At 46.1% G+C, this 27,628-nt stretch overlaps 2 protein-coding genes and 1 long non-coding RNA gene across 3 annotated transcripts; all 3 read right to left on the bottom strand.

Annotated features, from left to right (window-relative positions):
• Positions 1-3,670: 3,670 nt before the first annotated feature.
• On the bottom strand, positions 3,671-7,273 carry LOC123169726 (uncharacterized). Its single transcript, XR_006484929.1, has 3 exons — positions 4,004-7,273; positions 3,794-3,899; positions 3,671-3,700 (listed from the first exon to the last, which is right to left on the bottom strand). It is a non-coding gene; the product is annotated as an uncharacterized lncRNA (long non-coding RNA).
• An 8,621-nt stretch (positions 7,274-15,894) lies between these two features.
• Positions 15,895-18,521, bottom strand: LOC123171174 (uncharacterized). Its single transcript, XM_044588791.1, has 3 exons — positions 18,492-18,521; positions 17,344-17,651; positions 15,895-16,350 (listed from the first exon to the last, which is right to left on the bottom strand). The coding sequence occupies exons 1-3, from the start codon at positions 18,519-18,521 to the stop codon at positions 15,927-15,929; spliced, it is 762 nt and encodes a 253-aa protein (XP_044444726.1). The 3' UTR covers positions 15,895-15,926.
• Positions 18,220-20,174, bottom strand: LOC123166020 (sarcoplasmic reticulum histidine-rich calcium-binding protein). Its single transcript, XM_044583779.1, has 2 exons — positions 19,572-20,174; positions 18,220-19,085 (listed from the first exon to the last, which is right to left on the bottom strand). The coding sequence occupies exons 1-2, from the start codon at positions 20,128-20,130 to the stop codon at positions 18,589-18,591; spliced, it is 1,056 nt and encodes a 351-aa protein (XP_044439714.1). The 5' UTR covers positions 20,131-20,174; the 3' UTR covers positions 18,220-18,588.
• Between the last annotated feature and the right edge of the window lie 7,454 nt (positions 20,175-27,628).

Raw genomic sequence — 27,628 nt, 5'->3', positions numbered from 1 at the left:
TATTTGTTTTATACACCGCCAAAGATACGATTTCTTTAGTGTAGCATCTGTAATTCGTGCTCTTGTGCCTCGCCTCACTACAGGGAGAACTTGTCTGAAATCTCCTCCTAACACTATGACCTTTCCTCCAAATGGAGATAGAACACCAGTAATATCTTGCAAGGATCTATCAAGTGCCTCCACAGCTTGACGTTTTGTCATGGCTACTTCGTCCCAAATTATCAAGGACGCTCTCCGAAGCAACTCTGCAGTCCCACTCTATTTACTGAAGCTGCACAAATTGTCATCATGAATATTTACTAGTATTTTAAATCTCGAATGTGTTGTCCTACCGCCCGGCATGATGGACGCTGCAATTCCAGATGTTGCAGTTGCAATTGCTATTAGCCCCATGGAACGCACTTTAGCGAGTAAAGCTTTATAGAGATGCGTCTTTCCTGTACCTCCTGGACCATCAATAAAGAATACCTTACTCTTCTTCTGTAGGACGTGATGCATTATCTCATCAAAGGCAAGTCTTTGCTCACAATTTAGTGTTGCATAAAGGTCCACATGCTCTGGATCAATATTAATAGACATCTCTTCTATTACTTCTCTACAATTAGAGCCAGCCAACTCAGTGCCATCTAGCATTTCTGGAAGATCAAAGCAACTGATGTCCTTCCCCATTGAATATAGGATATCACTAATATCTCTAAGTACCATCTGCTCTATAGATTCTTTATCAGTTGCGCTGCCCTGCTGAAAATCATCAGCCATGGCCTCAAAATGCTTTTCCCATAATTCACGGACATTTTTTACCTCACAGAAAACCAATATTGTAGCAAAAAGCCTTCTAAAGGCAGAAGGCATTGCAAATGTCGCAGCCTCGCTCAGAGAATCAGAAATACTACAATCAGCCTCAATCAGACCCCTTCTTTCTGCGGCCTCTCTAAAAGTGGCAAAAACAAAGAACGTCGATAAGTGCCACACGTGTGGGTGTTAAGGGGTCTGCCCACACATTTTGTGTGGTGTATAAGAGGAACAGCCCACACACCTACGTGTGGGCAAAACAAGTAATGCCCACACACCTCTTTTTTCCCCTCCTGATTCCTCTCACACGCGTGCGTGTGGGCGAAATAGATAACGCCCACACGCCCCGTACGTCAGGCCTCGTATCTCGTGGTCCCGCACGCCCCGCGTGACAGTCACCGCGCGCCCGCAGTTGCCATGGTCTAGACCCTCGTCCATGTTCGTTTAACTGCAGTTGTCATGTCGTTGAACTACGGTTGCCATGTCGGACAACTACAGTTGCCATGGTTGTTCAACTGCAGTTGCCATCTCATGTCAAAAGTTCGAGATGCCATTTTTGGGCAACTGCGGCTGTTGCCATGTATGGTCTGGTTTACTATAGTTGCCATGATTTAAAAACTTTAGGGGTTTGCCACCTACTAACACTAGGCAGTTGCCATGTATGGTCTGGTTTACTACAGTTGCCATGATTTGAAAATCTTAGGAGTTGCCACCTACTAATACTAGGCAGTTGCCGTGTAGTGCTACAAAAAGACATGGCAAAAACAACATGTTCTGGTAAAAAAGAGAGAGTTGCCATCTGCTTAGAAGCACACTAGGGCAGTTGCCGTGTACCCTGCAAAATACATGGCAACTGACATGTTCGGGTAAAAAAAAAGAGTTGACACCTGCTTATAAAGCACACTAAGGGTAGTTGCCATGTACACTGCAAAACACATGGCAACTGGCAGCTTGGGTGTGGAGAGGAGACGGGTGTGTGGGCGAGATGGCAAATGCCCACACACCAGCCCTTGTACGTGAGTGGAAAGTGGTGTGTGGGCGAACTGCTGAACACCCACACACCAGCCCCCTCCCGTGTGGTGAAACGACCGTGTGGGTGACCGGGTGAATGCCCACACACCAGCCTAGTCCTACGTGGCACTAGAAAGATGCCAAGATCCGTGCGCTCACAAACGGACGCGGATCCACGCGTGTGGGCGAGATGCAAATGCCCACACGTGTGGGTGTTAGTGTTTTCGAAAACAAAAACATCGACAGTCCGTAAATCCTCAAAAGATGTAGCCCCTCTCACATGATTTAGCAGTATCCTCAAGTAATAGTGTTCTCCTTCAGCTGGGTGTGCAGCGACAAGTCTCCCTACTTGTATTCTCTGTTTGCGACGTTTTCAGCCCTTGGTACTATTATTCCATACAAAAAATTCTGGAAATTCCTTGTATAAGAAATTCCTGGCATAACTATCAATAGAGTTCATTCTGAAGTATTCAGTTAGCATTGTTCTCGAAGACGATCCTTTGCAGACCACATCCTCTAATTTTTCTGAATCTTTATAGTGAACAAGGTGCATATTTGGCAGATGGACTTGTAGCTGTATAACTGATGGATACATCTCACTAAGGTTGAAAGAGTAAATCCTCCAGATTGCTTCCGGAGGTGAAATAAACCTTGCATCTCTATACTCACGAATTTCATTAATAACTACATCATCTTCTGCGGCTTCGATGACAATGGAGGCACGATCATGACCTTTGTAGATGTATTTGAATAAATATTTCACAGCCTTGATGCTAGAGCAAACTTCAATATTTATATGGCAATTGTATCGAATAAGTAAATAGGGATTGTATGGGACAACCCATCTATTATCCAAAACTGCACCCCTGATGCGCACTCGACGGCCGTCATTCCTGTGCCTATAAATTGGATAAGAGTCCTCTCCTTGTTGTGTGGTCTCTGCGAAATGTCGAGGATAATGATACCGACAACTTCCATTTTCCATGCAAGGATTATTTAGGTTGAGAACTCCACATGGCCGTGCATCATGTGCTTAATAACTAAATCATGCAGTATAGGATATTTATCATTATCAGGAATTTCAGCTGATATTATCTCATCATATTGGTCCGGATTAGTTATCTTGTAGTCTGATTTCAGAATTATTAGAAAACTAGCAAGATGCCCGTGCTACGCTACGGGATCAAAAACAATCAGGTGGACTTAAGTTATAGTCAAGATCTAGTATAGTACGCTACTAATGGCAATGAAAATGTGTACCAAGACATTGATCAAATAGACAATATATTATTGATAGGTGCGCTCAAACATATGGTTTCCCATCAATAAATCTCTTCGTCCAAGCCAAACAATTTTTTAGGGGGACAAAAGAATAAAAGATAAAAAAAAAACACAAGGTGAGCCTTACCAGATCTAATGCGTACAATATAGTGCTACAAAATCAGGTCTTTATTGTGCACTGCATTACCAATGAAAGGTAGCATATGATTTTATTTCATAAAACCAATAGTCTCATGAAACATATGTGCCTTGACACGACAAACGCGTCGTAAGTTGTGTCGCGGAAAATTAACAGCCGGCGCTGTCTGTGCCCCAACACCCCCGCTTCCTCCCTTGCTGCATCATCCCTCCACCCACCGTCGCCACCTCCTCCTCATCATCACCATCTCATCTGCATGCTCCCCGTCTCCTCGGACGCCAGACCGCCACAAGTATGCCGCTGGCTGCGCGCTGCTCATCCTCACCGCCGACGCGCTCCGCGGTATGTTCTGGTGTGATGCACATGGACGTGCTCTGCTCAACTACTGCCTTTCATTCCCCAAACCTCATTCTGCCTATCATGTCATTTCTCAAATTCAAATTTTTCACCCAAATCTGCGCGTCCAGGTGGAATTATCTAGAAAAATCAAGTGGGCAATCAGATGGGACTCAGTCTGCTTGAACTACATCCCAAGAGTTGATGAGAGACACAGGAGCTTTTACAACATACATTGTACCTTGACGAAGCATCAGAAGGCGAAGGGCAGTGAATCCCACCTCCACACTCTGTTTGATCTGAAGATGTGAGAGTGTGACCAGCGTGTTGCCTCATCATACTGAAGAGATAATAAATCAATGGACGAATCAAATAGCTACAACTTGGAGCTTCAAGTAATGGATTTGGTTCACTTAATTCTTCAATCAATAGCAAAGTTGTTACCTGACAGAACCATACGCCTCCCCTGGCAGCAGTCTAACACCTTTACCCCTCGTCCTTGGACACCACATTCGAACAGCCGCCAATCAGAAATCCGATGTGTGAACTCCTCCACCGTGTGCCCCCTGTACGGTGCCCCACCGCCTCGTCAGCGCACAATACAGCAGCATCCTGATCGCCGCTTGCCTCCACCGCCAGGATGCTCGCAAGTGCAACTGCAATTTACTGACAGCTAGAGCAACTACGCGTGCTTTAGTTTTTTTTTTTGAAATGGAGGAGGACCCCCGGCCTCATCTAGACATCTAGACGATGCATGCAGCCACTTTATTAATTATTCACACAAGACCTTACAAAGTCATACAACAGTAAGACTGAAGCCACCGTCTAGGCAACAAAAGTGTCGCTACTCCTATCCAAGAGATGAAGGGATGCTGATAGTCTGGGCCTAGTACCAAACAGACCTCGCAGCCAAACCTAACATCTAAGACCTGAGGTCCCATCCAGGTCGACTGCCGGGTATGGGTCACCTACCAGTCCGGCGCAGCCACCTGCCACCAATCCATCTTCAGAGCTGTACTGCTGCATCTACCTTGCCCGGTCTAGCTGCCGTCGATGCCACCACGACGCCAGACCGCGTCACCCTCCTGCGCGAGTCCATCTCCGCGCATCGGACGCAGAGTCACCACAGCGCCATGCCGCCGAGACCCGCCGCCATCAATGAGTGAGATGCTGCACCGCTCCACCAAAGAATCCGTCCTCTGGTCCTGCATCCAGCCGCTGCTCAAAAAACGATGCCCCCATGAGGGAAAACGACGCCCCAAAAGCACCGCCATCGTCCGATCCGGAAACTCCGGATCAAGGTTTTCACCCAGAGCAGCGCAAGCAAGTCGACAGAAGCTGCAGAGGCGATGTCTTCAACAAGATAACGACGCGGAAACGCCGCCATCGCCCGCCATGTCCCGAGTCATAGCACGGTTTTCACCGGCAGCCCCGTCTCCCCACTGTACGCCGGGACTAGATGCGAGAATCCACAACCATCTAGCCGACCACCTCCGGCGAAGAAGATGGCCACCACCTCCACGCCAAGGGCCGAAGCCCCCGACGTCCTCGTGTCGCATGCCTACTCCAGAGGCCGCTTGCCGCGCCGGAACAAAGGATGCGCACGACGGCTCGAGGAACCACCATCCAGATCCGAATGGGATCCAGATCGGACACCCTAGCCGCCGACGTGATCTCTTCGTCGCCGCCACCAGCACGACAACTGTGGTCGCCACCGGCCTGCGCCATCGCCCTTGGATCGGTCGGAGTGGGTCGCCGCCACCCAGATCCGATCGCCGGCCGAGGAAGATTGCCGCCGCCACCGTTGCGGCCCGCAGGCTTAGCCTGCGATGCCCTCGGCGGCGGCGGCGGGAGGAGAGGGAGGCCCCGGCGCGGCGCGGCGCCGCCGCACGGGGGGAGGAGGGCCCGGCGGGGTGCGGCGCGGCGCCGCCGCACGGAGGGAGGCACGCGTGCTTTAGTTTACACAATACAGGCAAAGAAAAAAAAGTGTGTACAACCACATATAATTCAATGGAAAGGGAGGCACCAAAAGATCTGTTCGTACTGAAAATTAGGTGCCTCGCTAGACTGTAGATGCAAAATTCGACAAGTATCCAATTATCAGTTCTAAACAGACTGTTGCTCAATGATGTAATTGTCCAAAAGTTTCCATAGTGTATATCCTCCTTTTGCTATTAGATATGTAAGGTTGACAGAGTTTCACAAATGTAGCGCCCATATGCCTTGGAATGGTGATCCAAGACATAGCTTGAAAACAGAGGCAGGATAATGTACGGAATGAAACCATGTCATGTCACCTGTATAGAACTTCTAATTCAAAAGGAAGATAAATGGTACTTGTGAGTTGTGACATTTGGCCATGTTTACATCTTTGAATTAGATGCTAATCCGTAACGTTTGCAGTAATTTTGTAATACAATCATATGGAAATTGCACCTACAAACTGAATGGCTAATACTATGAAAGACCTAGAAGACAGTATACATACTCTGGCCTTTTGTCGAGTACCTAGTGTGTGTGAAGCGACCGACATCGGTGAAGCAGAGCAATTTGTACCTGGACGGGCGAGGATCGATCTCGGAAGGCCGCTACCGTTGGGGTCGAAGGCCGAAGAATCGACTGACTTCCGCGATGTGCCGTCCTCGTCTAAGCTGTTGTGGCCAACAGAGGGTGGCGTGGTGGAAAACGAGAAGATTTTCTCTCTCCTGCTTGTCCCATCAGCAGCGGCACGCTCATCCTCCTTGGCCTAGGTGTGGGTGTGCTCAACCTTGTGCTCCTTTTGCAGTATATAGGAGACGGGGCAGGGATGGAGGAGACCCCGAGGAAGGGGAGATTCGCCGGGGAACGACCTCGCCGGTGGCGTACTTGTGGAGGTTGGCGTCGGTGGCGTCGAGGGAGACGGGGAAGCACGCGGAGGAGATGGCCACGAGAAGGAGGTCGTGGTGGTGGTGGGAGGCACGGCTTGCGGCGGCTGGTAACAAAGGAGATGAGGACGGGTGTAGGGGATGACGAGGAGCACGGGGAGGTGGCGGTAATGGGAGCGCTCGAACTATTGTGTCGGAGGAGGCAGGAGAGGCGTCCGTAGACGGACGACATCGACGGCGTGCTTGTTGAGGTCGGCGTTGGAGGAGACGGGCAAGGGGGCGGAGAGGACGTCGAGGTGGAGGTGCATCATGGTGGTGGGCGGTGGGGCTGAGAAGCGTGAGAGGCGCTGGGGTGGACGGCGCCAGCACCGGCTGCCCCGCCAGATCGATTCCAGTGATGTCCGTCGGTGATTCCATTAGTTTCGAGATGGTTCGACGAGTTGGGAGAGAAGCCTAAACAGGAAAGATGGGGTTCAGAGGAGGTTATGTGCAAATGAGCAGCAGATAGCTTCGTGTGCGTTAGATGCCGATTCGACTGTCCTTGACGACCGATGGCAGGCACACCTTCATCACCAATTCAAATTTTTATAAGAGTAGAGCTGTGCATGTAGTAGACCTTTTTTCTGAAATTCAATTACGTGCACATGTGCAGCAACTTCACCAAAGAATTTCTTCTTAAACAAAAGATCCTTTAAATCCTCCAATTTTGCTTTGAAGACTCGTGCTACCAAGTCCGGCCTGCCTTGTGGTGATTGACCTTCTGCTAGTTCTCTAGTTATCTCTTCCCAATGTGGGTTGCAAGTCATTGTAAGAAATATGTCTGGTTTCCCAAACCGTTGGACCCAAGCCATTGCATCCAGATATCTTCGACGCATATCTCTTGGTCCTCCGATAAATGATGGGGGAAGCACAATGCGCCTACCTGTCATGCACCCACGTGTTTCACCGGCAACAATGCTATCGACCAATCCTTGATACAAATCTACTCTGATGAGAACCTGAGTTGATGGCTTTGACAAGAATGCCAATCTTATTGATTCAATCTTAATGTACATATCAACTATATATTGTTGAGTCAATCGCCTTCCAAAGAGTAAGATGTTAAACTTCCAAGGTCTAATTTGCAGCTTGAAACAATAATATTCTCTTGGTGAGATGCAAGAACCAGAACTATTCTCCAGCATTCCTACAGAATCCAAAATAATATATGATTATTAAATAGTTCTAGAAACTAAAACTTTGAGCATGTAACCAATTAATGTATGATGGAAACTTACCTTCTATATCAAAATCATTTGCTTGATTGTCTATTATTTTCCTAGCATGTCGACTTAATCTGGGCAGATCCAAGTTCCATCCGACCTCTCCGTTTGGGAAAAACAACGGATATGATAGTGGATCATAGCAACCATGATATGCTTTTATATATTGTGGACGGTCTGATACACCATAAATCATGATACTTCTATCAAAATGACCTCGAGGATCGCTTCCCTCGACCCAAATTGCTGCCACCTGTGATGCTGTCGGAGCATTATATACTCTCTGGTCTAAAGCAATATTTGTGTTGAGCTCAGTCCTATACTCGCAAAGGTTTGGAATGGAGCCGAGACTTCTAAAGATATGGACATAAGGATTAGATGAGAGTATGCCCAACAATTTTCTGATGAGATCTTTATCAAGGTTAGGTGAATGACGAAATCTTTGCTGTAAATCTGCATCAGTGTCATAAAAGTACAGTTGTAGATGCTTGGGCCCATCATCCTTTGGCACTGATTGGTCAATTCGATGATAAATTTGACCTTGTGCGCGGAATGTGTAAACTCCAGATCTGTTATTGCAGAAACGTTGATCCAAGACAACACCAAGAGATGTAAAGGAGAAGTGAGAATTGAAGTAAGGTATGTTATCCCGGAAATACTTCGCATCTGGATCTTGGCTGCTGTACAGTCGACGTAATTCATCAGGGACTGGTGGAGTTACTATTTTAACTTTTCCACCCATGCAACAAAACGTTGGTTTCTCATAGTGGAACCTTTTTGCATTGCAATGCCTACAGTCAGGAACTAGATCTAGAAGATGATAATCAGTGGGTAAATTTTGATATATATGATCATATGGATCTGCCTGAATGCAACTTTGGGCATTATTATTTTCTAAATACGACTAAAATTCAAAACCTGCATTGTTTATTAGGCTAGATTAGAAATACAAATCATATTTAAAAGTAGTATTGTCGATTAAGTACAGTAATACTTACCATGCCCACTAAACATACGAATTTCTTCGTCAGGGTCATCATTATATCCAAGCATTTCTCATGTTTCCCCAATGTTATCTGTTGATTGTCAAATCATCATATACGTCACACAATGTTTTATATGGACCAATATAATAGATAAATGCTAGTTGGTACTGAGATTACCTTGAATGGCAGGAAAAGAATCCTTTGGCAGGTAGATGAGATATTCATGTTGACGGCTGGTATGACCTTGTAGTTGCACATGAGTATATCCAACTGTATTTTGTAAATTACTACTAATTGCCCCATCAGATGTATCTTGTGCATGGCTGCAACTTGCGTCTTGAGACTTTCTTCTTCTTTTATACTCACGGCCTCTTTGTAAATATGCTTCTTTTTGTTCAGGTGCCAATTGGGAATACCAGCTAGTGTCGTGTCGCCGCTTACATCCACTGTTATGTTTTTGCGCATCAATTACAACTTGGCCTTCCGAAGCAATAGGCGATACAGAAATTCCAGATGGACTGATCTTCAGCCGAGTACCCTTTTTTGGGTGGCACATGTTTGGCTGAACAAGGACGCTTTGGTCAGATGCAGACACATCATAACTATCGACTGTTGTCACTGTTTTTTACGTTACAACAAACAAATTAGTCTGTAATATTAGTAAACAGAAATGTATTAGTACTAAATTAATATATTTTTATCAACCTCGTTTCCTTTTTGTCAGACACCTACTTTGATGGACCCCTGAACTGTGTGTCATAGAACCTGAAAATGGAAGGCTTTCTTGTTCTTGTAACATAATCACGGCTACTCCTTTCCCTGGCACACAAATTGCAGACTAATGTCACCACCTAATCATGTATAGTGAAGATGATTATTTTACTTATCATCACACAACAAAGTACCTTCGTCGTAGAAGATTCAGTTGGCAAGTGTGTGTTAGTTTAGACGACTCAGGGGTGATCCCGCCGCCGCCGCCGCCGCAGCCGCGGGACCTTGGTCTCGTCGTTGTCGGCTATGTTGCCATGCACGCCGCCCGGCCGTGTTATGGCCCTGTTGCGGCCTCGTCCGCCCTCGCACCACTGAACCCTTGTGTTCCTGGCGGTCCCGTTGGAGATCAGATCGGTCAGGAACGTATGGGCAGCGCCGGGTTCGATCGTCGACAGGGGTCCGCTAAGGATAGAGATGGGATCGTTGTAGCCAAATCAAGAAGCCCTAGGGTGATCAAGGAGCCGGAAGCCAAGGCTTGTGACCCTCCTGACCGGGTTCATGCACGAGCCCGACGACCTGCGATGTTGAAGAGAGCGGCGGCGCCGACCACTCCCGTGCTACCAGTGGGGCTCGAGTCTGGGGCATCTGCGGCGAATCTGAAAGCTGGTGGGGGCGATCACGGGGCTCCCTTTGTGGACGCTGCCCGCCCGAAGCCAGCTGACAGGGAACCTGCGGAACCTGTGACGGAGAACCCAGATGCAAGTGTTGTCGTTGTCGTATTTGCCCCAAGGATGGCCGTGGCTCCAAAGCTGGTTAGGGATGACTTGGATTGCAGCAAGGTTAAACAAATGCTAAATAGGTTTGATGCCAAGGAATTGGCAGAGGCTCCTGGTGCACTGAACAATCAAAAGAGAGAGAAAACTCCAGCTCCGGGCAAGAAACAGACGGCCGAACATAAACCGGGAAGCGTTGTGTGTGCTACGCAGCTACCTGGGCTACGCTCGGGATTCTTTTTGAGCAACACGCCTGCAGCAATGCATTATACTGACTTGGCCCAAGGAAAAAGACTAGGGGTGGACGTACATGATCAGGTACAGCTGGAGGAAGTGATACAGGTACAAACCACAGATAACCATGTGGGGGCGGAGGTCAGCAGTATGGAGCGTACGGCGGATTCGGAGGGAACCGGCCCAGGGGCCGCCGGTACACTGACGGGGCCAAAGGAGGCGCCCCGTCAGCAGCAATGAATTGCTTAAGCTGGAACTGTCGGGGTGCGGCCAACAAACCGACAGTTCACGAGTTGGTGGGTCTTGCAAGGACCACCAAAGCAAACTTGGTCTTTTTGTGTGAAACTAGAATAAAAGCTGAAAAAGTTCGTCGCTTAAGAGGTAGATTGGGCCTGAGAGGTTTTGCAGGTTGTGATAGTAATGGTCTTAGTGGGGGTTTAGCCCTTTCTTGGAGTGATCAGATTTTTGTTGATGTTCAAGAAGTAAATGAAAGATACATTGATGCGTACGTCCGTGTGTCTGATAGTGATCCACTTTGGCATTTGACATGTGTCTATGGTGAGCCACGAGTGGAAAACCGTCATTTGATGTGGGAAAGTTTGCAAAGGCTAAAGACAGGGTCCCAATTACTGTGGTGTGTGATTGGTGACTTTAACGAAGCCATGTGGTCGTTTGAGCATTTCTCTGCAACTCCACGTGGAGAACGACAGATGTTGGCCTTCAGAGATACATTGGAGATATGCAAGTTGTCAGACTTGGGATTCTCTGGTGTGCCTTTTACCTATGACAATAAGCAAGCTGGCCGCCGCAATGTCAAAGTCTGCCTAGACCGGGCGATGGCTGATAACTCATGGAGAGACATTTTCCTAGAGGCAAAGGTTGTACACCACGTCAGCCCTTGCTCCGACCACTGTCTCGTGGTGCTACAGTGCATAAAAGAAGTCAAGCAGCAGGCCAAACCTTGTCAAAAGCGTTATGAAATTTTCTGGGAAACAGACAACACCCTTCCAGAGAAAGTACGGGTAGCCTGGGCGAAGGCGGGCGCGAAAGTGGACTTGGGAGACATCCGGCGTGGCCTCCGTGAATTAATGGCAGAGCTGCACTTGTGGAGCAAAGCCCGGTTTGGTAGCGTGGTACATGAGCTTGAGAAGCCCAGATCAAGACTTGAAGAATTGATGAGTATGAACGCTGACCGCAATGAAATAAGGGCAGTACAAGATCATATGAATGAAATTATGTACAGGGAGAACTTATGTGGCTGCAACGGTCGCGGATCGATTGGCTGCGTGATGGGGACCGCAACACGAAGTTCTTTCATCAGCGGGCAGTGTGGAGGGCAAGGAGAAATAGAGTCAAGTTCCTAGTGGATGAGTCAGGCACTAGGTTTGATAAAAATGAAGAGATGGGTGGTCTGGTTGATGCGTTCTTCCAGCAACTCTTCACAAGGGATAACACACTTGACCAAGCGCCACTAGTACAGCTTGTACAACCAAAAGTAACACATGATATGAACCTAAAGCTTTGTGCTGAGTTTTCTGAGAAGGAAATCTCAGATAGCCTCTTCCAGATTGGGCCACTTAAGGCGCCGGGTAGTGATGGGTTCCCGGCTCGATTTTTTCAAAGGAATTGGCTAACTCTCAAAGATGAAGTCATTCATGCGGTCAAGGAATTTTTCCGCACAGGAGTTATGCCGCAAGGGATCAACGACACGGTAATCGTTCTCATTCCAAAAATTAATGATCCCGTTCGTGTGTCTGACTTTAGGCCAATAAGTCTATGTAATGTCATTTACAAGGTTGTTGCAAAGTGCTTGGTGAACAGATTAAGACCCATCCTAGATGAGATCATATCTCCGCAACAAAGTGCATTTGTACCAGGATGGATGATTACTGATAATGCCCTCTTGGCGTTAGAGTGTCTTCATTTCATGTAGAATGAGAAGAGAGAGGAAAATAGTTTCTGTGCTTATAAGCTGGATTTATCAAAGGCTTATAATCGTGTGGATTGGGTCTTCTTGGAGCAAACGATGCAAAAGTTAGGCTTCGCTCACCAATGGGTTCAGTGGATCATGACATGTGTGACCTCGGTGAGATATTCTGTCAAGTTTAATGGAGCCATCTTGGATTCGTTTGCACCGTCGCGAGGGCTACAGCAAGGGGACCCCCTTTCACCATTTCTCTTATTGTTTGTTGCTGATGGATTGTCTGCGTTATTGTCACAAGGAATAGAAAATCAAAATATCCAAGCTTTAAAGGTATGCCCAAGAGCACCTGGTATTTCTCACCTACTATTCGCTGATGATACTTTACTGTTCTTCAAAGCTAATATGGACCAGGCCCGCTACATCAGAGAGGTGATTAATAACTATGAGAGAGCCACAGGACAACTTATTAACCCTCACAAATGTTCTATTCAGTTTGGGGAGGCCTGCCCTGAGCAAGTACAGCAAGCTATCAAGCATGAGCTTCAGGTAGTTAACACTGAGTTTGAAGGGAAGTATCTTGGACTGCCGACCCCGGATGGTAGGATGCACAAGGGGAAGTTCCAGATGTTGCAAACTAGCCTAACAAAAAGGATCATGGCATGGGGGGACAGTTTATCCCAAGCCGGTGTTGAAGCAATGATCAAATCAGTGGCACAAGCCATCCCGACTTATATCATGGGGGTATTTAAATTACCCGCTTCAGTGTGTGATGACTTCACAAGGTTGGTGCGGAATTTTTGGTGGGGCTCAAAAAATGGGAAAAGGAAGACCCATTGGAGGGCATGGGAAAAAATCATTGAACCAAAAGGGAGAGGAGGTGTTGGGTTCCGTGACTTTCGTATCTTCAACCAGGCCCTGCTAGCTCGGCAAGCATGGCGTCTACTCATGAATCCGGACTCACTTTGTGCCATGGTGTTGAAGGCGAGATATTATCCTAATGGGTCCCTAGTGGACACTGTTTTTGCAGGTAACGCTTCTCCCACGTGGCATGCTGTCCAGCATGGCTTGGAACTTCTCAAGAAAGGACTGTTGTGGCGCATTGGCAATGGGGAGCAGATCCGTATTTGGCGTGACCCCTGGCTACCCAGGCCGACGTCTTACAGGCCCATCACGAGCCGTGGCACCTGTCGCCTCCACCGTGTGTGTGACCTGCTGGACGCTAATGGGCGGTGGATACTGTTGGAAATATGCCCTAGAGGCAATAATAAATGGTTATTATTATATTTCTCTGTTCATGGTAATTGTCTATTGTTCATGCTATAATTGTATTGTCCGGAAATCGTAATACATGTGTGAATACATAGACCACAACGTGTCCCTAGTAATCCTCTAGTTGACTAGCTCGTTGATCAACAGATAGTCATGGTTTCCTGACTATGGACATTGGATGTCGTTGATAACGGGATCACATCATAATGATGTGATGGACAAGACCCAATCCTAAGCATAGCATAAAAGATCGTGTAGTTTCGTTTGCTAGAGCTTTTCCAATGTCAAGTATCTTTTCCTTAGACCATGAGATCGTGCAACTCCCGGATACCGTAGGAGTGCTTTGGGTGTGCCAAACGTCACAACGTAACTGGGTGACTATAAAGGTGCACTACGGGTATCTCCGAAAGTGTCTGTTGGGTTGGCACGGATCGAGACTGGGATTTGTCACTCCGTATGACGGAGAGGTATCTCTGGGCCCACTCGGTAATGCATCATCATAATGAGCTCTATGTGACTAAGGCGTTAGTCACGGGATCATGCATTGCGGTACGAGTAAAGAGACTTGCCGGTAACGAGATTGAACAAGGTATTGGGATACCGACGATCGAATCTCGGGCAAGTAACATACCGATTAACAAAGGGAATTGCATACGGGATTGATTGAATCCTCGACACCGTGGTTCATCCGATGAGATCATCGTGGAACATGTGGGAGCCAACATGGGTATCCAGATCCCGCTATTGGTTATTGACCGGAGAGGCGTCTCGGTCATGTCTGCATGTCTCCCGAACCCGTAGGGTCTACACACTTAAGGTTCGGTGACGCTAGGGTTGTAGAGATATGTGTATGCGGAAACCCGAAAGTTGTTCGGAGTCCCGGATGAGATCCCGGACGTCACGAGAGGTTCCGGAATGGTCCGGAGGTGAAGAATTATATATAGGAAGTCAAGTTTCGGCCACCGGGAAAGTTTCGGGGGTTACCGGTATTGTACCGGGACCACCGGAAGGGTCCCGGGGGTCCACCGGGTGGGGCCACCTATCCCGGAGGGCCCCGTGGGCTGAAGTGGGAAGGGAACCAGCCCCTAGTGGGCTGGGCGCCCCCCCATGGGCCTCCCCCCATGCGCCTAGGGTTGGGAACCCTAGGGTGGGGGGGCTTCCCACTTGCCTTGGGGGGCAAGGCACCCCTTCCCCCCTTTGGCCGCCGCCCCCCCCCTTGAGATCCCATCTCCAGGGCCGGCGCCCCCCCCAGGGGGCCTATATAAAGGGGGGAGGGGAGGGAGGGCAGCAACGAGACAGCCTTGGGCGCCTCCCTCCTCCCCTGCAACACCTCTCTCTCTCGTATAAGCTCGGCGAAGCCCTGCCGGCATCCCGCTACATCCACCACCACGCCGTCGTGCTGCTGGATCTCCATCAACCTCTCCTCCCCCCTTGCTGGATCAAGAAGGAGACGTCACTGTACCGTACGTGTGTTGAACGCGGAGGTGCCGTCCGTTCGGCACTCGGTCATCGGTGATTTGAATCATGGCGAGTACGACTCCGTCATCCACGTTCATTGGAACGCTTCCGCTCGCGATCTACAAGGGTACGTAGATGCACTCCTTTCCCCTCGTTGCTAGTATACTCCATAGATGCATCTTGGTGGACGTAGGAAAATTTTAAAATTATGCTACAATTCCCAACAGATACCGGAGCTTGTCCACCGGCACTTCCACGCCATTGATGCCGCCTGCATCCTCAAGATCAAGGCCTCACCACGGCTTCAGGAGGACGTCCTGGCGTGGGCTCCCGACCCCCGCGGCATCTTCTCTGTAAGAAGCGCGTACCGTCTCGCCCTCGACATCACATCTAGCACTAACATGTGCGCCGCTAGCAGGGCACCGGACGACACTCGTGCCGTCTGGAAGGTAGTGTGGGGGTGCCCTGCTCCCCCAAAGGTACGCGTCTTCGCATGGCGTCTAATTACGAACTCCCTTGCAACTAAGGTGAACATGGCAAAGAGAAAATTAGAAGTCACTAATACTTGTGTTTTATGTGGCATGGAACCGGAGGATACTTTCCATGCAATGTGCAGATGCACGCTCGCTCGTATCCTATGGGAAGAGATGGCGAACTCCACCAGCATGCCACGGCCGATGGACATCTTGAACACCGACGACGAATGGCTCTTACATCTGCTGAATGATCTCCCAGAGGAGCAACGGCTCCCTGTGATCATGACCTGTTGGCGCAACTGGCATGTCCGTAATGAAATTGTTCATCATAAGCCAGCTCCAACTGTCGAAGCTTCACGCAGATTTTTGTGCAGCTACATTGAGAGCCTACGATGTATTCAGCAACATCCTCACGTAGACATCAAGAAGGGGAAAATGGTGGTCTCTCGGGAGACTAGAAGTAATAGTAAGGCGCATGTCATGCAGGCTTCATATACTAGACCTCCGGAGCGGTGGGCGAAGCCACCAGCCGGCTGGAACAAGCTCAATGTCGATGGCGCGTGGCGCGAGGAGGACGGAACAGGCGGTGCCGGGATGATCCTCCGAGACCACAGTGGTGCAATCATCTTCTCCTCTTGCAGGTTCCTCACATACTGTGCGAGTCCGCTGGAGGCGGAAGTGGCTGCGTGCATGGAGGGGATCGCCCTAACCCTCGAGTGGAGCAGAGAACCTTTCATCCTTGAGATGGATTGTCTTGTCGCAGCGAACATGATCAAGGAGAAGGGCTTGAATCGCTCACCTGTTGCATCCCTAATTGGTGAGGTGAAGAGGCTCCTGTCACAAGACGAGAGTACAAGTTATTTCATGTGAGTAGAAATAGTAACAATGTAAGCCATATGCTAGCCCAACTGGGACTTTTGGTACCACGTACTGCAGTTTGGCTAAGAGGCGGACCTGATGAAATTGACACTTTGTGTCAACAGGATTGTAACGATCTACCTTGATTAATACAATCCAAATCGTTCATAAAAAAAGTGTGTGTTATCATTGGTACTCATACTGGTCTCCCCTCTTACGGGTTGCACAGTCTTACTAATTGCACTGTCACCTCGCTTGATTCGTTTGTACTCACGATTCCTTTTCAAATAAGCTTCTCTCTGTTGTGGCGTCATCTGCATATACCTAACCCGATCACGGTAACATTTGTGTTGAGAAGGATCCGTTGGTACAGCACCGGTTTGTTCAGTTAGGTGACGATATTGATCTACAATCATCAGCTTAATGAGACACACACAAGAAAAGATTGGTACTGAACTGGAATTTACATTTCAGGGCATGGAGAGAGAGAGAGAGAGAGAATGTTCTTTAGCCAACAATCATTTTTTCATGGGTAAACAGAAAATATGAATTCATTATCGCAGTTGATGTCCGTCAGTAATGAGTGTCAATCATATTTCTATCAAAATAAAGTCAGTAATGAGTGTCAATCATATTTCTATCAAAATAAATATTTTAAATGTGAACAATGAAAAGGCCCAAATAAAATAGCAGAGTCATAAAAAAATCAAGAAAAATAATCAAATCATCTTTCGTGACACACTTATCTCAAAACATAGTAGCTTTTGTAGTCTACGTACAGAATCTGCAACTTACACTGGCTTAGTCAAAAACGCAAACACCTTGCACGCAAAGAAATAGCCAAGAACATCAACAAGGTATAACCAGCTAATCCTAATGACAGGAAGCAATCTGACATAAAGGAATTCTCCAAACTCATAACCATCAACAGAAAAAGAAAAACGGTAATGTAGAGAAGGAGCAACTCACCTGTGCTTTCCTCCCGTGCTGTTGGCCGTCCGCACAGAGAATGTGTATTGTACATGGCGGCTCGCCGGTGTACGGCGCGGCTGGAGAGAGCGAAGAGATGAAGACGTGCGAATCTGAATGAACGGAGACGGGGCGCAAGAGTGGCACACTTCAGAACAACCAAGCCCTGCGATCCCAGTAGCGAGGTCGTCAAAGAGTTGAGGTACTCTGCAAGCAGATGGAAATGGAATTTTAGCAAGATGTGAGGGGGGAGATACAGGCAATGGGAGACAACGGGGATGGAGTTGTGGCAGGATGATAGCCTTGTGCTAGCCCGGGATGAAGCTTTTTGTTTTTTTCCTTTTGAAAGCGGGATGAAGCTTGAAGGTATGCAGTCTTTTCCGTTCCAGCAGAGCGCGCGCGGGGGGCTCTGTTTCAATTAAATTATTCCAAATGTCGTGGGCCGTGGAGCTACCGGGAAGGTGCGAGTAGCTTCCAAACGCGCGAGCGCGCGGGAGACAGCGCGGGAAGGGAGTGGTGACGAATCCAACTGATTGATTCAGTGGAGCTAAGGGCTGATGAAGGGTGGATAAGGGGATATGTGGTGAAATCAATGGCTAGAAGTGAGTTTGTGTTACTTGGCGGGAATCAAGAGTGGAGTGTAAATCCAATTTCAAAACTGATGCATTATAGTAGTAATGCATTATAGTAGTAGAGATCTATTTCGTTGATCTCTCAAAAAGAAGTCTATTTCATTGATCAGTGACAAATGGTTTCCGCTCACGAACATGATAACTAATGTGGACACCAGTGGCAGTAAACATGTTGCTTTGTTTCTTCAGCATGCTCACTGACTTCTTTTACATCGAAAATCATCTTGATTTCGTCACAGGCTGCCGCTCTGTAGAAGCTTACAAATATTATATCTGCATCAGCAAGCATTAACCCAATGCAAATAATAGACGAAAATCAACTCATCTGTACTGAGAAATGAACTAGGGAAAATCCATAACTTGAGCAAACAAAAGTAACTGGATATAACAACAGCCGAATAAGCGCTTCTACAGCAGTTTCCAGACAGCAGCAGAAAAACACACTATATGTACACAGTTTCAGCACGTGACGATGCTACTTGTTAACACTAACATTACGTCTTCACATGATAGTACAAGAGCTTTATCGACAGTGTTATCGGTCATCGCCGTCTTCATCATCGAATTCATCACACCTTGACATGAAAGCACAAAAGCTTTATCGACGTTGCTATCAGTCGTCCTCGTCTTCATCATCGAATTCATCTTCCTCTTCTTCCTCACTCAGCTCTTCCATAGGCTCATCCTCTTCTCCGACTATAAAACCTCCCAGTGTCTCATCTGCTTCATCATCTTCATCTGTCTCATCCTGTTCATCCATGGTATCGTCATTTTCTGTTTTAGAGTTGTCCTTGCGAGGTTTTTTGGGGTCTTTCGATCTTGTTACATACTTTTTTGGTCTCTTCACACTAGCGCCTGTTAGCAGGGAGTCTTTTCCATCCTCGCTCTCATCAGTCCACTCATCATCATCTTCACCCTCTCTCTTTTTCTTCTTCTTGTTCACACCACTACGACCCCTTGATTTACGTCCCGTGTTACTAACATCGTCATCATCTTCATCATCGCTACCCTTCCTTATTTCCTCTAGGAACCAGTTCCAATCCTTCGGAGGGCGAATCCTGCCCTTAGGGTAATTGTCAAATTCATGACCCATCGATAAAAAACCGAACTCTGCAGCCAAAATTATACTCCTTAGTACGGAAGCATCAACGAAATTATCTATATATCTTTAGATTTCAGAGAAGAACGAATAACTTATTTCAACATCAGGAATGAATTTTTAGCACACAGCCACATTAACTTAAAGAACAATAAGCATCTATGAAGCAGACTCGGCCGAACCATAAATTTCAGCGAACCCAATCAAGTCCTAATGTATAGCAATTATTCTTCCTGGCTTCTGGCATTTCAAATGAACACAATGTATACAGAAATTAGCAGCCGTTAAACATGTACTATCATTAACCAATAACTAACACATCCTAACCATAAGAGGCAGGGTTTGAAAACAGGCAATGCACTAATGTAAGCTACTACAATGTAACCTTGACCCGAATGCCATGCCAATTTCTATCTGCAACATTGCCCCCAACAAATTAACCAGCACCGAGATTGCATTCTCTCTCTGAAAGGAAGAACAACCCAACCCAAGCTCACCTTGAACCGGGTCGATGCTATCAAGATCAATTTTCAGATCCTCTACTTCCTCATCCAACTCGTCATCACCAGACGCCGCCATAACCTCCTCCTTCGTCACCTCCATGGCCTCCTCCGTCGCTCGCCTCTCCCTCTCCTTCCTCTCCCGCGTCCGCTTCTCCCGCCTCGCCACCGCGTCCAGCACCGCGGTGTCCACCTCCACCTCCGCACCCGCAACCGCCTCCTCCTCCCCGCCCGTCCTCCGCACCGTCCAGAACGACGGCGCCTTCAGCGACAGAGACAGCCCGTCCCCGGCCCGGAGCTCGCCCGCCTCGCCGCGGCGGTACACCTTGTCTCCTCCGACTGACGAGCGGACGAGCACGGGGTTCCTCCCCACGACCTCGAAGGCGACCCTAGGCTCTCCGCCGCCCACGAGGCGGAGCGACACGTGGCGGCGCGACATGTTGAGGTCTGCCGTAACCAGGTCGCCGCGGCCGAGGTCGGCCGTCGGGGACTCGCTGGACAGGGAAACCACTCTTCCGCCGCTGCCGCCGCCGCCTGCTTCGAGCTCCAGCTCCATCGCGCCCGGTTGGCAGTGAGGAAGTGGGGGAGTGGGAGGCGACGACTGCGAAGAATGGAGGGAGAGTGGGGCTGGGCTTTTTAGGCTTTGTGTGGATAGACCAGGCCGATTTCATTCAGCCCTGTAACTGAACGTCTGCTGCGCTTGTGGCCTGCTTGGATAATAATAGCAAAAGGGCGAATTCCCTATTTGACGCTCTCTGCGTCAAAGTGTCGACCAAACGCACAGGTGCGCAATTGATTGGGCCAGCCCATCTACAAATGCACGTATAGCTGGCAGTTCCAGTTTTGGGAACCTTCCAGAAGATTCCTAGCCGGTTTTCTCGGTTCTGGGATCCTTCTAGAAGGTTCCTAAACTGGCTTCTTTTCCTTTTTTCTGATTCTGTTTTTCTTTTTCTTTTTTCTGTTTCCTTTTTCTTTTCCTATTATCTGTTTCTTTTAATTGTATATTTTCAAATTTGTTCCAAATATTCGAAAAAAATTCGTTTCAAATTTTGTTTCAGTATTTTAAAAACATTTTGAAGTTGAAATAGTTCGTGTTATACAAAGTTTCTTTTTATTTTAGAATTTTTTTTATTTTCAAAAAAATCTTCGGGATTTTCAAATTGTATCAGATTCAAAATTTTGTTGTGCATTTGAAAATCTGTACCAATTCTCAAATTTACTCACCAATTTATAAAATGTTTGCATTTTCAAAAAATTTATGGAATTGTTTTTTTGTGTTATACAAAAAGTTTGAAGTTATTGAAAAATGTTTCCATTTTCAATATTTTGTTCACATATACAAAAAAGCTTCGGGATTTTAAAATTGTCCTCAGGTTCAAAATTTTGTTCTTCATTTCAAAAGTTTTACCTGTTTCCAAAATATGTTCACCAATTTAAAAATGTTTGTGTTTTCCAAAAATGTTCTGGAATTTGAAAATTTGCTCTCGTTTTACAATAAACTAGCGGAGTGACCCGCGCAATTGCGCGGCTAGACTTGTCTTTTGTTGTGGAATTATTCCATACTTCCCTAAAATATTTGATCATAAAAAAATAAGCGGTGTAAATATCTTCTCTACGTAATAATGCATTGATAACAACTTCATTTTTTGTATTGTAAAATTGAAAGTATACTTTTGCCATTTATTGCATCCATTTTTGTTTTGTTTTATTTGAATGAAAGTTTAATGTTCTACGGCTTCAAGATAACACATGTAGGTTGCAGTTCAGTTGCACCGAACCACGGCAAGCCAATTTTCTTGGTAGTTTGACTTATTTACTGTCAAATATGCAAATTGTCACTACATTATTGTCTTGCATAAAGCAAAAAACCTGACATATCTTGAATTTATCTTTGAACTCCATCGGTGACCATTGTTTGTATCGAGATCAAGCTAATAAGCACAAACTACTCACACATATAATTGTTTCTTGAATTAATCAGAATTACAAAAAATATTGATAATTGTTTCTAGGTTGTTGAATATTTTCTTGAACTACAACATCATTTCTTAGCATTTTGATCAATATTAAATGGTCCTCATTTCTACCTTGTTCATGTTAGGCATAAATGGTGAAAATATATATAACAATGGATGGCAACCATCAAGTGTTCGAAATGGGAAAAAGCATGCAACATCCAATTTGTAAGCTACCCTTTGTCAATTTCTTTTCTTGAAGAAGAAACAATGAAGTCATCTAAGGAATAAGCATAGCTAACTCTGTCCCAACGCCAAGCGTAAGTTAGACAAATGCAAAATTTGCCATCACAAATTTATATTTGAACTTCATTAATGGTCGTTGATTATATCAATATCTTACATGTAGACTCTAACTATTTATACATAATTGTGATTTTCTCACATGTGGATTTCTCTATGGACAGAAATACGTGGAGTAGACCATGATTTACATAGTAACGCTTATTGGGTGATATACAGGAGGTTCCATTTTTTTCCAGTGAGACTTTTTGATGCTTTACATCTATTCTAAATATATTAGATGCAGTAAAAGTCATCTGAATATAAGATATTTCTATAGTAACACAATGTGCTATGAATATGTACACTCCTACCTTGGTGATTTAGCCAAAACAATATTTAAAATGCATCTAACATAGTTATTCTCTCATAACTGCTATATTCATACTAAAACACGGAATGCCTTTATGCATTATCAACAATACCAATGTTGTAGATCGCTAAGTAATCTGAAACAAATTTTGATGTATATAAGCTAAGGGCAGCATTTTAAGGCTATACTGACCCCCAAGATAGAATTACACAACTGGCTGCTTCTGATCTATAAGCATTGGTATCTGATACCTTAAGTGAACAACACATGTACACTTGCATCTAATATTTTGAACAACTTATTATCAATAAGAAAATATTTGAATTAGCTTGTATTTGTTGAATCTGCAAGATAACTTCTTCGAAATAATATATCACAAAGTTAGTGTCTCAGTATGGAATATATATTTTTGGCACACGCACAACCGGCACACTAATTTTTGTGCAAATAAATCAATCAACCGGTGACAATTTATTAAGTTGTTTGTTTCTTGCTTCTCCTAAGTCTTAACCGTATTATAATTTAAGATCTAACCTATGTAATGTGTGAAATAGATCCATGATGATGTAAATGTAGGAATATTTTAGCAAAAGGATTCGCACCAACATTCTGAATAGTGGCGCAACTAACACAGTTCACGCGTTAAAACAACCATGTATAAACTATGAAGTTATTTCCAATACTGCAAGGAACCGCATCTTTTCTTTTAGGCCATAACATAAGTGAGTAATTAGAACTCGGCCATTCAACATAATAAGGGCTTAACTATTTTTTTGGCACGCCTTCCACCAATGTGATTTCGTGATGAAATTTTGCATGTACAACAAACATTTGTGAAAGTATGTCACAAAATAATTTCAGAAATTTTTAAAATTTTTTACTGTTCACACCAGGAGCATTTGCTCCTGGGTGTAGAAAGGTACTTTCGGTTATGGCAAAAATACCGATAAAAAATGATTGTGCCGCAGAATCCGATGGGCGTGGCTTGGGGTCGAGCATGTTACTTGGATCATTGGTATGACTGCCGCGGTGTACGCATGTTACAGGGAGTCATGCATGTCTCCGCTCCTTGTTTACTTTGATTTTTTCCCTACTGCCTAACCCGTACATGCATGCATGTTAATTTATGCTGTGTCTAGCATATATCCTGTGTATAGAGCGGATCCTACTAATATGGGTACTTTAATTATCTGGCTGCTTGGTTTACTCTACTGCCTGATTGAGGCACGTCGATTTGTCACAGCTCTATGCCTCGGGCGACCGGCCAGGTTGATGTATCTTCATGTATCTAGTGCAGTTTTAACCGACCAGCTAAAAATAGAGAAAAAAAATGTGGTGCTTCATTAGATGGATCGACACATCATTCTCTGATCTTAATTAGCACCCATATAAGTATTATAAGAAGAGTGATAGAAAGAGTGAGTGAAGATCTTGTAAATATATTAGACGTGACTAAAAAAACAAAGACATGAGTTGTGTCGAGAGATAATGTTTAGTTGGAGATTACCTAAATTCCATGGTTCATCCGATCGTAAATGCAAGCAACTCCAGAACATGGCTGGTGTGGCTTGGATGTAGGATAGATCGGTGTTGCTGGCGTGTAGACGGATCAATGAATGGGTTGACTGCATCTTGAACAATCTACCTGCAATAAACACGTGAAAAAACCACATGGAATGTACCTACATAATGATCTGTGTACATGCACGCAATGTAGCGAGCATGTCACCTGGTGAGAAATCAAAACTGATGCGTACTTGTGTATCTTTGCCGCGTCTGATCAACTTGAGATTAATCGACTTACCTTGCCTGATCTGTTGGGCCCTCATCTTTAATTTTTTTCCGAGGATAGCCAGATGGGAGGTCAATGCATGGCTGTAGCTAGGTACGTAGAGCATAATATTAAAATTGGGTGAAGATCAAACCTAGATAGTGTGCTGGCGATGGAAGAGGAGAACGACGGCCGCTCAAAACGTACACCGTGGAGAAACAGAGAACGGCTTGAGGAAGAAGATACAGAAGCGCTATTATGTTTTTTTTAGACAAAGAAGCGCTATTATGTGGCTGGCGTCAAGCCGCACGGAGGGTCCAGGAAACTGGGCCAATAGTTAGTAGGTTGGCCCATGCACAACGTGGCTGTTTTTTGTTTTTTTGTTTTTTTTGTTAGAATCCGAATCAGAATTGACTATGTGGCCTTTTTATCGAATCTAATTTGCACGTCCCTTATATGAAACGTACACGTGATAGTGGCACACTAAACTTTACGTGTCCTTCTCGTGCACATAATTGTGGTTGCACTTTTCCAACAAAAGATATATGTACGTGACAAATCTACCATCTGGAACACAATATATGCATCTACATGATATTTGTATGTAACGCTGTATCTTCTTATCTTAACCGTTTATATCAAATAGCTAACGGTCGAGATAATTTAATCTATGTGGATCAATGTCGTAGCTTGTTTGACTCTTATTTTAAGTATATAATAATAATTGTTTCCACTTTCAATTTTTTGTTCACGTACACAAAAAATCTTCAGGATTTTAAAATTGTTCTCATGTTCAAAATTTTGTTCTGCATTTCAGAAGTTGTACCTGTTTTCAAAATATGTCCACCAATTTAAAAATGTGTGCGTTTTCCAAAATTGTTCTGAAATTTGAAAATTTGTTCGCACTTTACAAAAAATGTTTCCATTTTCAATTTTTTGTTCACGTACAGAAAAAATCTTCAGGATTTTCAAATTGATCTAAAATTCAAAATTTTGTTCTGTAATTTCTAAAAAGTGTTTGCAGTTTTTAAGCAGTGCTCAATTTACACCGGTGTTTTTAGTTCACTTGACATCGAGCCAAATATTTGCCACGAAGGCTCGATCGGTGTGGTGGCTAGCTAGATGCGTACACACACGGGAGGTCTATAGTTCAAATTCCAGCTCGGGCACAGTTTTCTTTTTATGAATTTTTGCTCGCGCGACTTCAATCCTAACGGGCCGGCCCAGTCGCGCAAATCCTGTGCGAAAGGATGACTTTTTGACACAGAATGCGTCAAATAGTTGCTCCCGCAAAAAGGGAACAAATAAGACATGCTTACGTTTTGTTCAGGTGGCCCGGGCCGGTGGTCTCCACACGCAGGCCCTTCCAGAAGATCAAAACCCCGAACTTCATTAGTACCAGTAGAATGCCCATGCTTCGCCACGGGCGACAAATTTTGACATAGAGGCAACAGGCAACATATTTTGACATTGAGACACGGATACAAACTTAATTCTAATTCACAACGCGTATGTCATTGTAGACTTGGTAATAAAACAAAATTGATGTAACTCATATTTTAACTTCCAACTGAATAAAATCAGGGTTCAATCGAAGAAAATGTAAAAGAGGATACGAAAGCCAACATACATATAAATCTAAGATAAGTGAGTTACATTCCACAGTTTTGAGTTTCAATCGGAATTTCTTGGCAATTGTAGGAAGTTCACCTGCTATATTTTCTAAAAAAAATGTATAATGTTCTCAACTCAATAATTACTTGGTTGGCATGCCTATACTAAACAAGACATCAAGAGATCTGAAATGTATGCTTGAGAACCACCGGTAGAACGACAACTATGCAATCTTTTGTGGCCCGGAGTATGAAAAAACCTAGCCTGCTAGCATTGGTACCCCATAAAATGAGAAAAAGAAGAAGAATTAGAATGAATCAACATAATACATACATGAGTATCGTCGTATCTATTTTGCCATTACTTTCGACACTTTGGTATGATCTAGTGGTTGCGGCTGTACCGGGGGTATATACTTAAAGAGATTTATTTTGAAATTATACTTAAAGAGATTTAGCAACCAAGAAATTGGTATTTTTGACAGAGAAAATGAGAAGGCGTCCCTGGCTGTACGGGCGCACCTGTTTTTTTTTTGAGGCGGTGGGCGCACCTGCTTAAGCGGCCATATCGATGGACGCAGCTAGTTAGTAAACTGGCCTGGGATTTAGCTGCATTTGTACTGGGCAGTGGCCCATTTTGTCACCGAGCTTCCTAAAGAAATTCTCTCACCGAGCACCCGAGCCAGCTACTTCAGCAGAGAATCTCTAGCGGAGTCGCTTAATGGCCAACCTGCAAAATTGATTTATGATTCGTCCTTGTTAGAGAAGTCATTATGGTATACGACTTGGAGTCCAAGTCAGTTTTGTACCCTATCACAAGTCGGTTTATATCCTCTTATATACTCTTGTATGCCGCACCAAATCATCAATAATCAACAATTTTATTTAGCTTTCATGGTATCAGATACCGGTCCCAGGGTTTAGGGTATGGCTCCGCCAACGCCACCGCCGCCGCCGCCGCCCGGCTACTTCGAGCGCCGGGTCGCACTCATCGCCAAGGCTGCCAACGTCGCGGCCGCTTCTCTCTCGGCCCTTACCATAGCTCCACAAAACCACCCTGCACCCATCCTCACCGCACCAATATCTCTTGCTGACACAATCTCCGACGTCAGCCCCTACATCCCCATAGTTCTTGATCTCGCCGCCCACAACTACTACCATTGGAGACATCTCTTCGATCTCCACCTCGGCCGCTGCAACCTGCGCTCGCATGTCGCCGCCAACTGTCTTCCCCGCCCCGACGATCCGCAATGGTTGAAAGACGATCTCGCGATCGTCCAGTGGTTCTACACCCGCATCACCACCGAGATCTTCAACATGCTCGATCACGACGGCGCCACCGCTGCCAACATCTGGCACTCCCTCCGCCAGCTCTTCCAAAGCAACACCGACGCTCGGAAAAACGCTCTCCACACCGAGCTTCGCAATATGGTGCAAGGAGACGCCCCGGTGAACCTGTTCTGCCAGCGCGTTAAGACCATTGGTGATGAGCTCCGCGAACTCGGCGATACAGTTAGCGACTCACAGCTAATCAATATCGTCGTCGTCGGCCTCAGCGAAGACTTTGACAAGCAAGCCTCGTTCATACCGATGATACGGCCCCCTCCTACCTTCGCTGAAGTTCGTTCCTTGCTACAACTCGCGGCGGAAACACAAGCTCGCAAGGACTCTCGCCCCAAGGTCTTTCATGCTGCGGCTCGTCCTCCTCTGTCGTCTACACCAGCGCCGCCTTCCAGGCCGGCTCCTGCCGCCGGGCCGTCCGCATCGTCATCTGTTCAACCGCCCAGGCCGGCGTCCTAGTCCGAACTACCGCGGCAAAAACCCTATCTACAGGCCGCCGTCGACATCACCAGCACCGAGTCCTGCACCACCCACCAGTGCTCCATCTGCGGTTGCATGGCGGCCTCCTCATGATCCTTGGACGGGGCTTGTTCAAGCATGGCCCATGCCCTGGTCCGCTCCGTCCACCCTCGGTGCTCCGCCGGCATACTCAGGTGCCTGGCAACCCGGCCTTCGGCCGCCTACTGGTGCTCCCGGGGTTCTCAACCCCCGACAGCCGG

The sequence above is a fragment of the Triticum aestivum genome, chromosome 7D, assembly GCF_018294505.1.
Source record: "Triticum aestivum cultivar Chinese Spring chromosome 7D, IWGSC CS RefSeq v2.1, whole genome shotgun sequence".
In the NCBI taxonomy this organism is placed as follows: Eukaryota; Viridiplantae; Streptophyta; class Magnoliopsida; order Poales; family Poaceae; genus Triticum; species Triticum aestivum.
The sequence above is the reverse complement of the archived record's forward strand: the minus strand, read 5'-3'. Positions and strand labels throughout refer to the sequence as shown.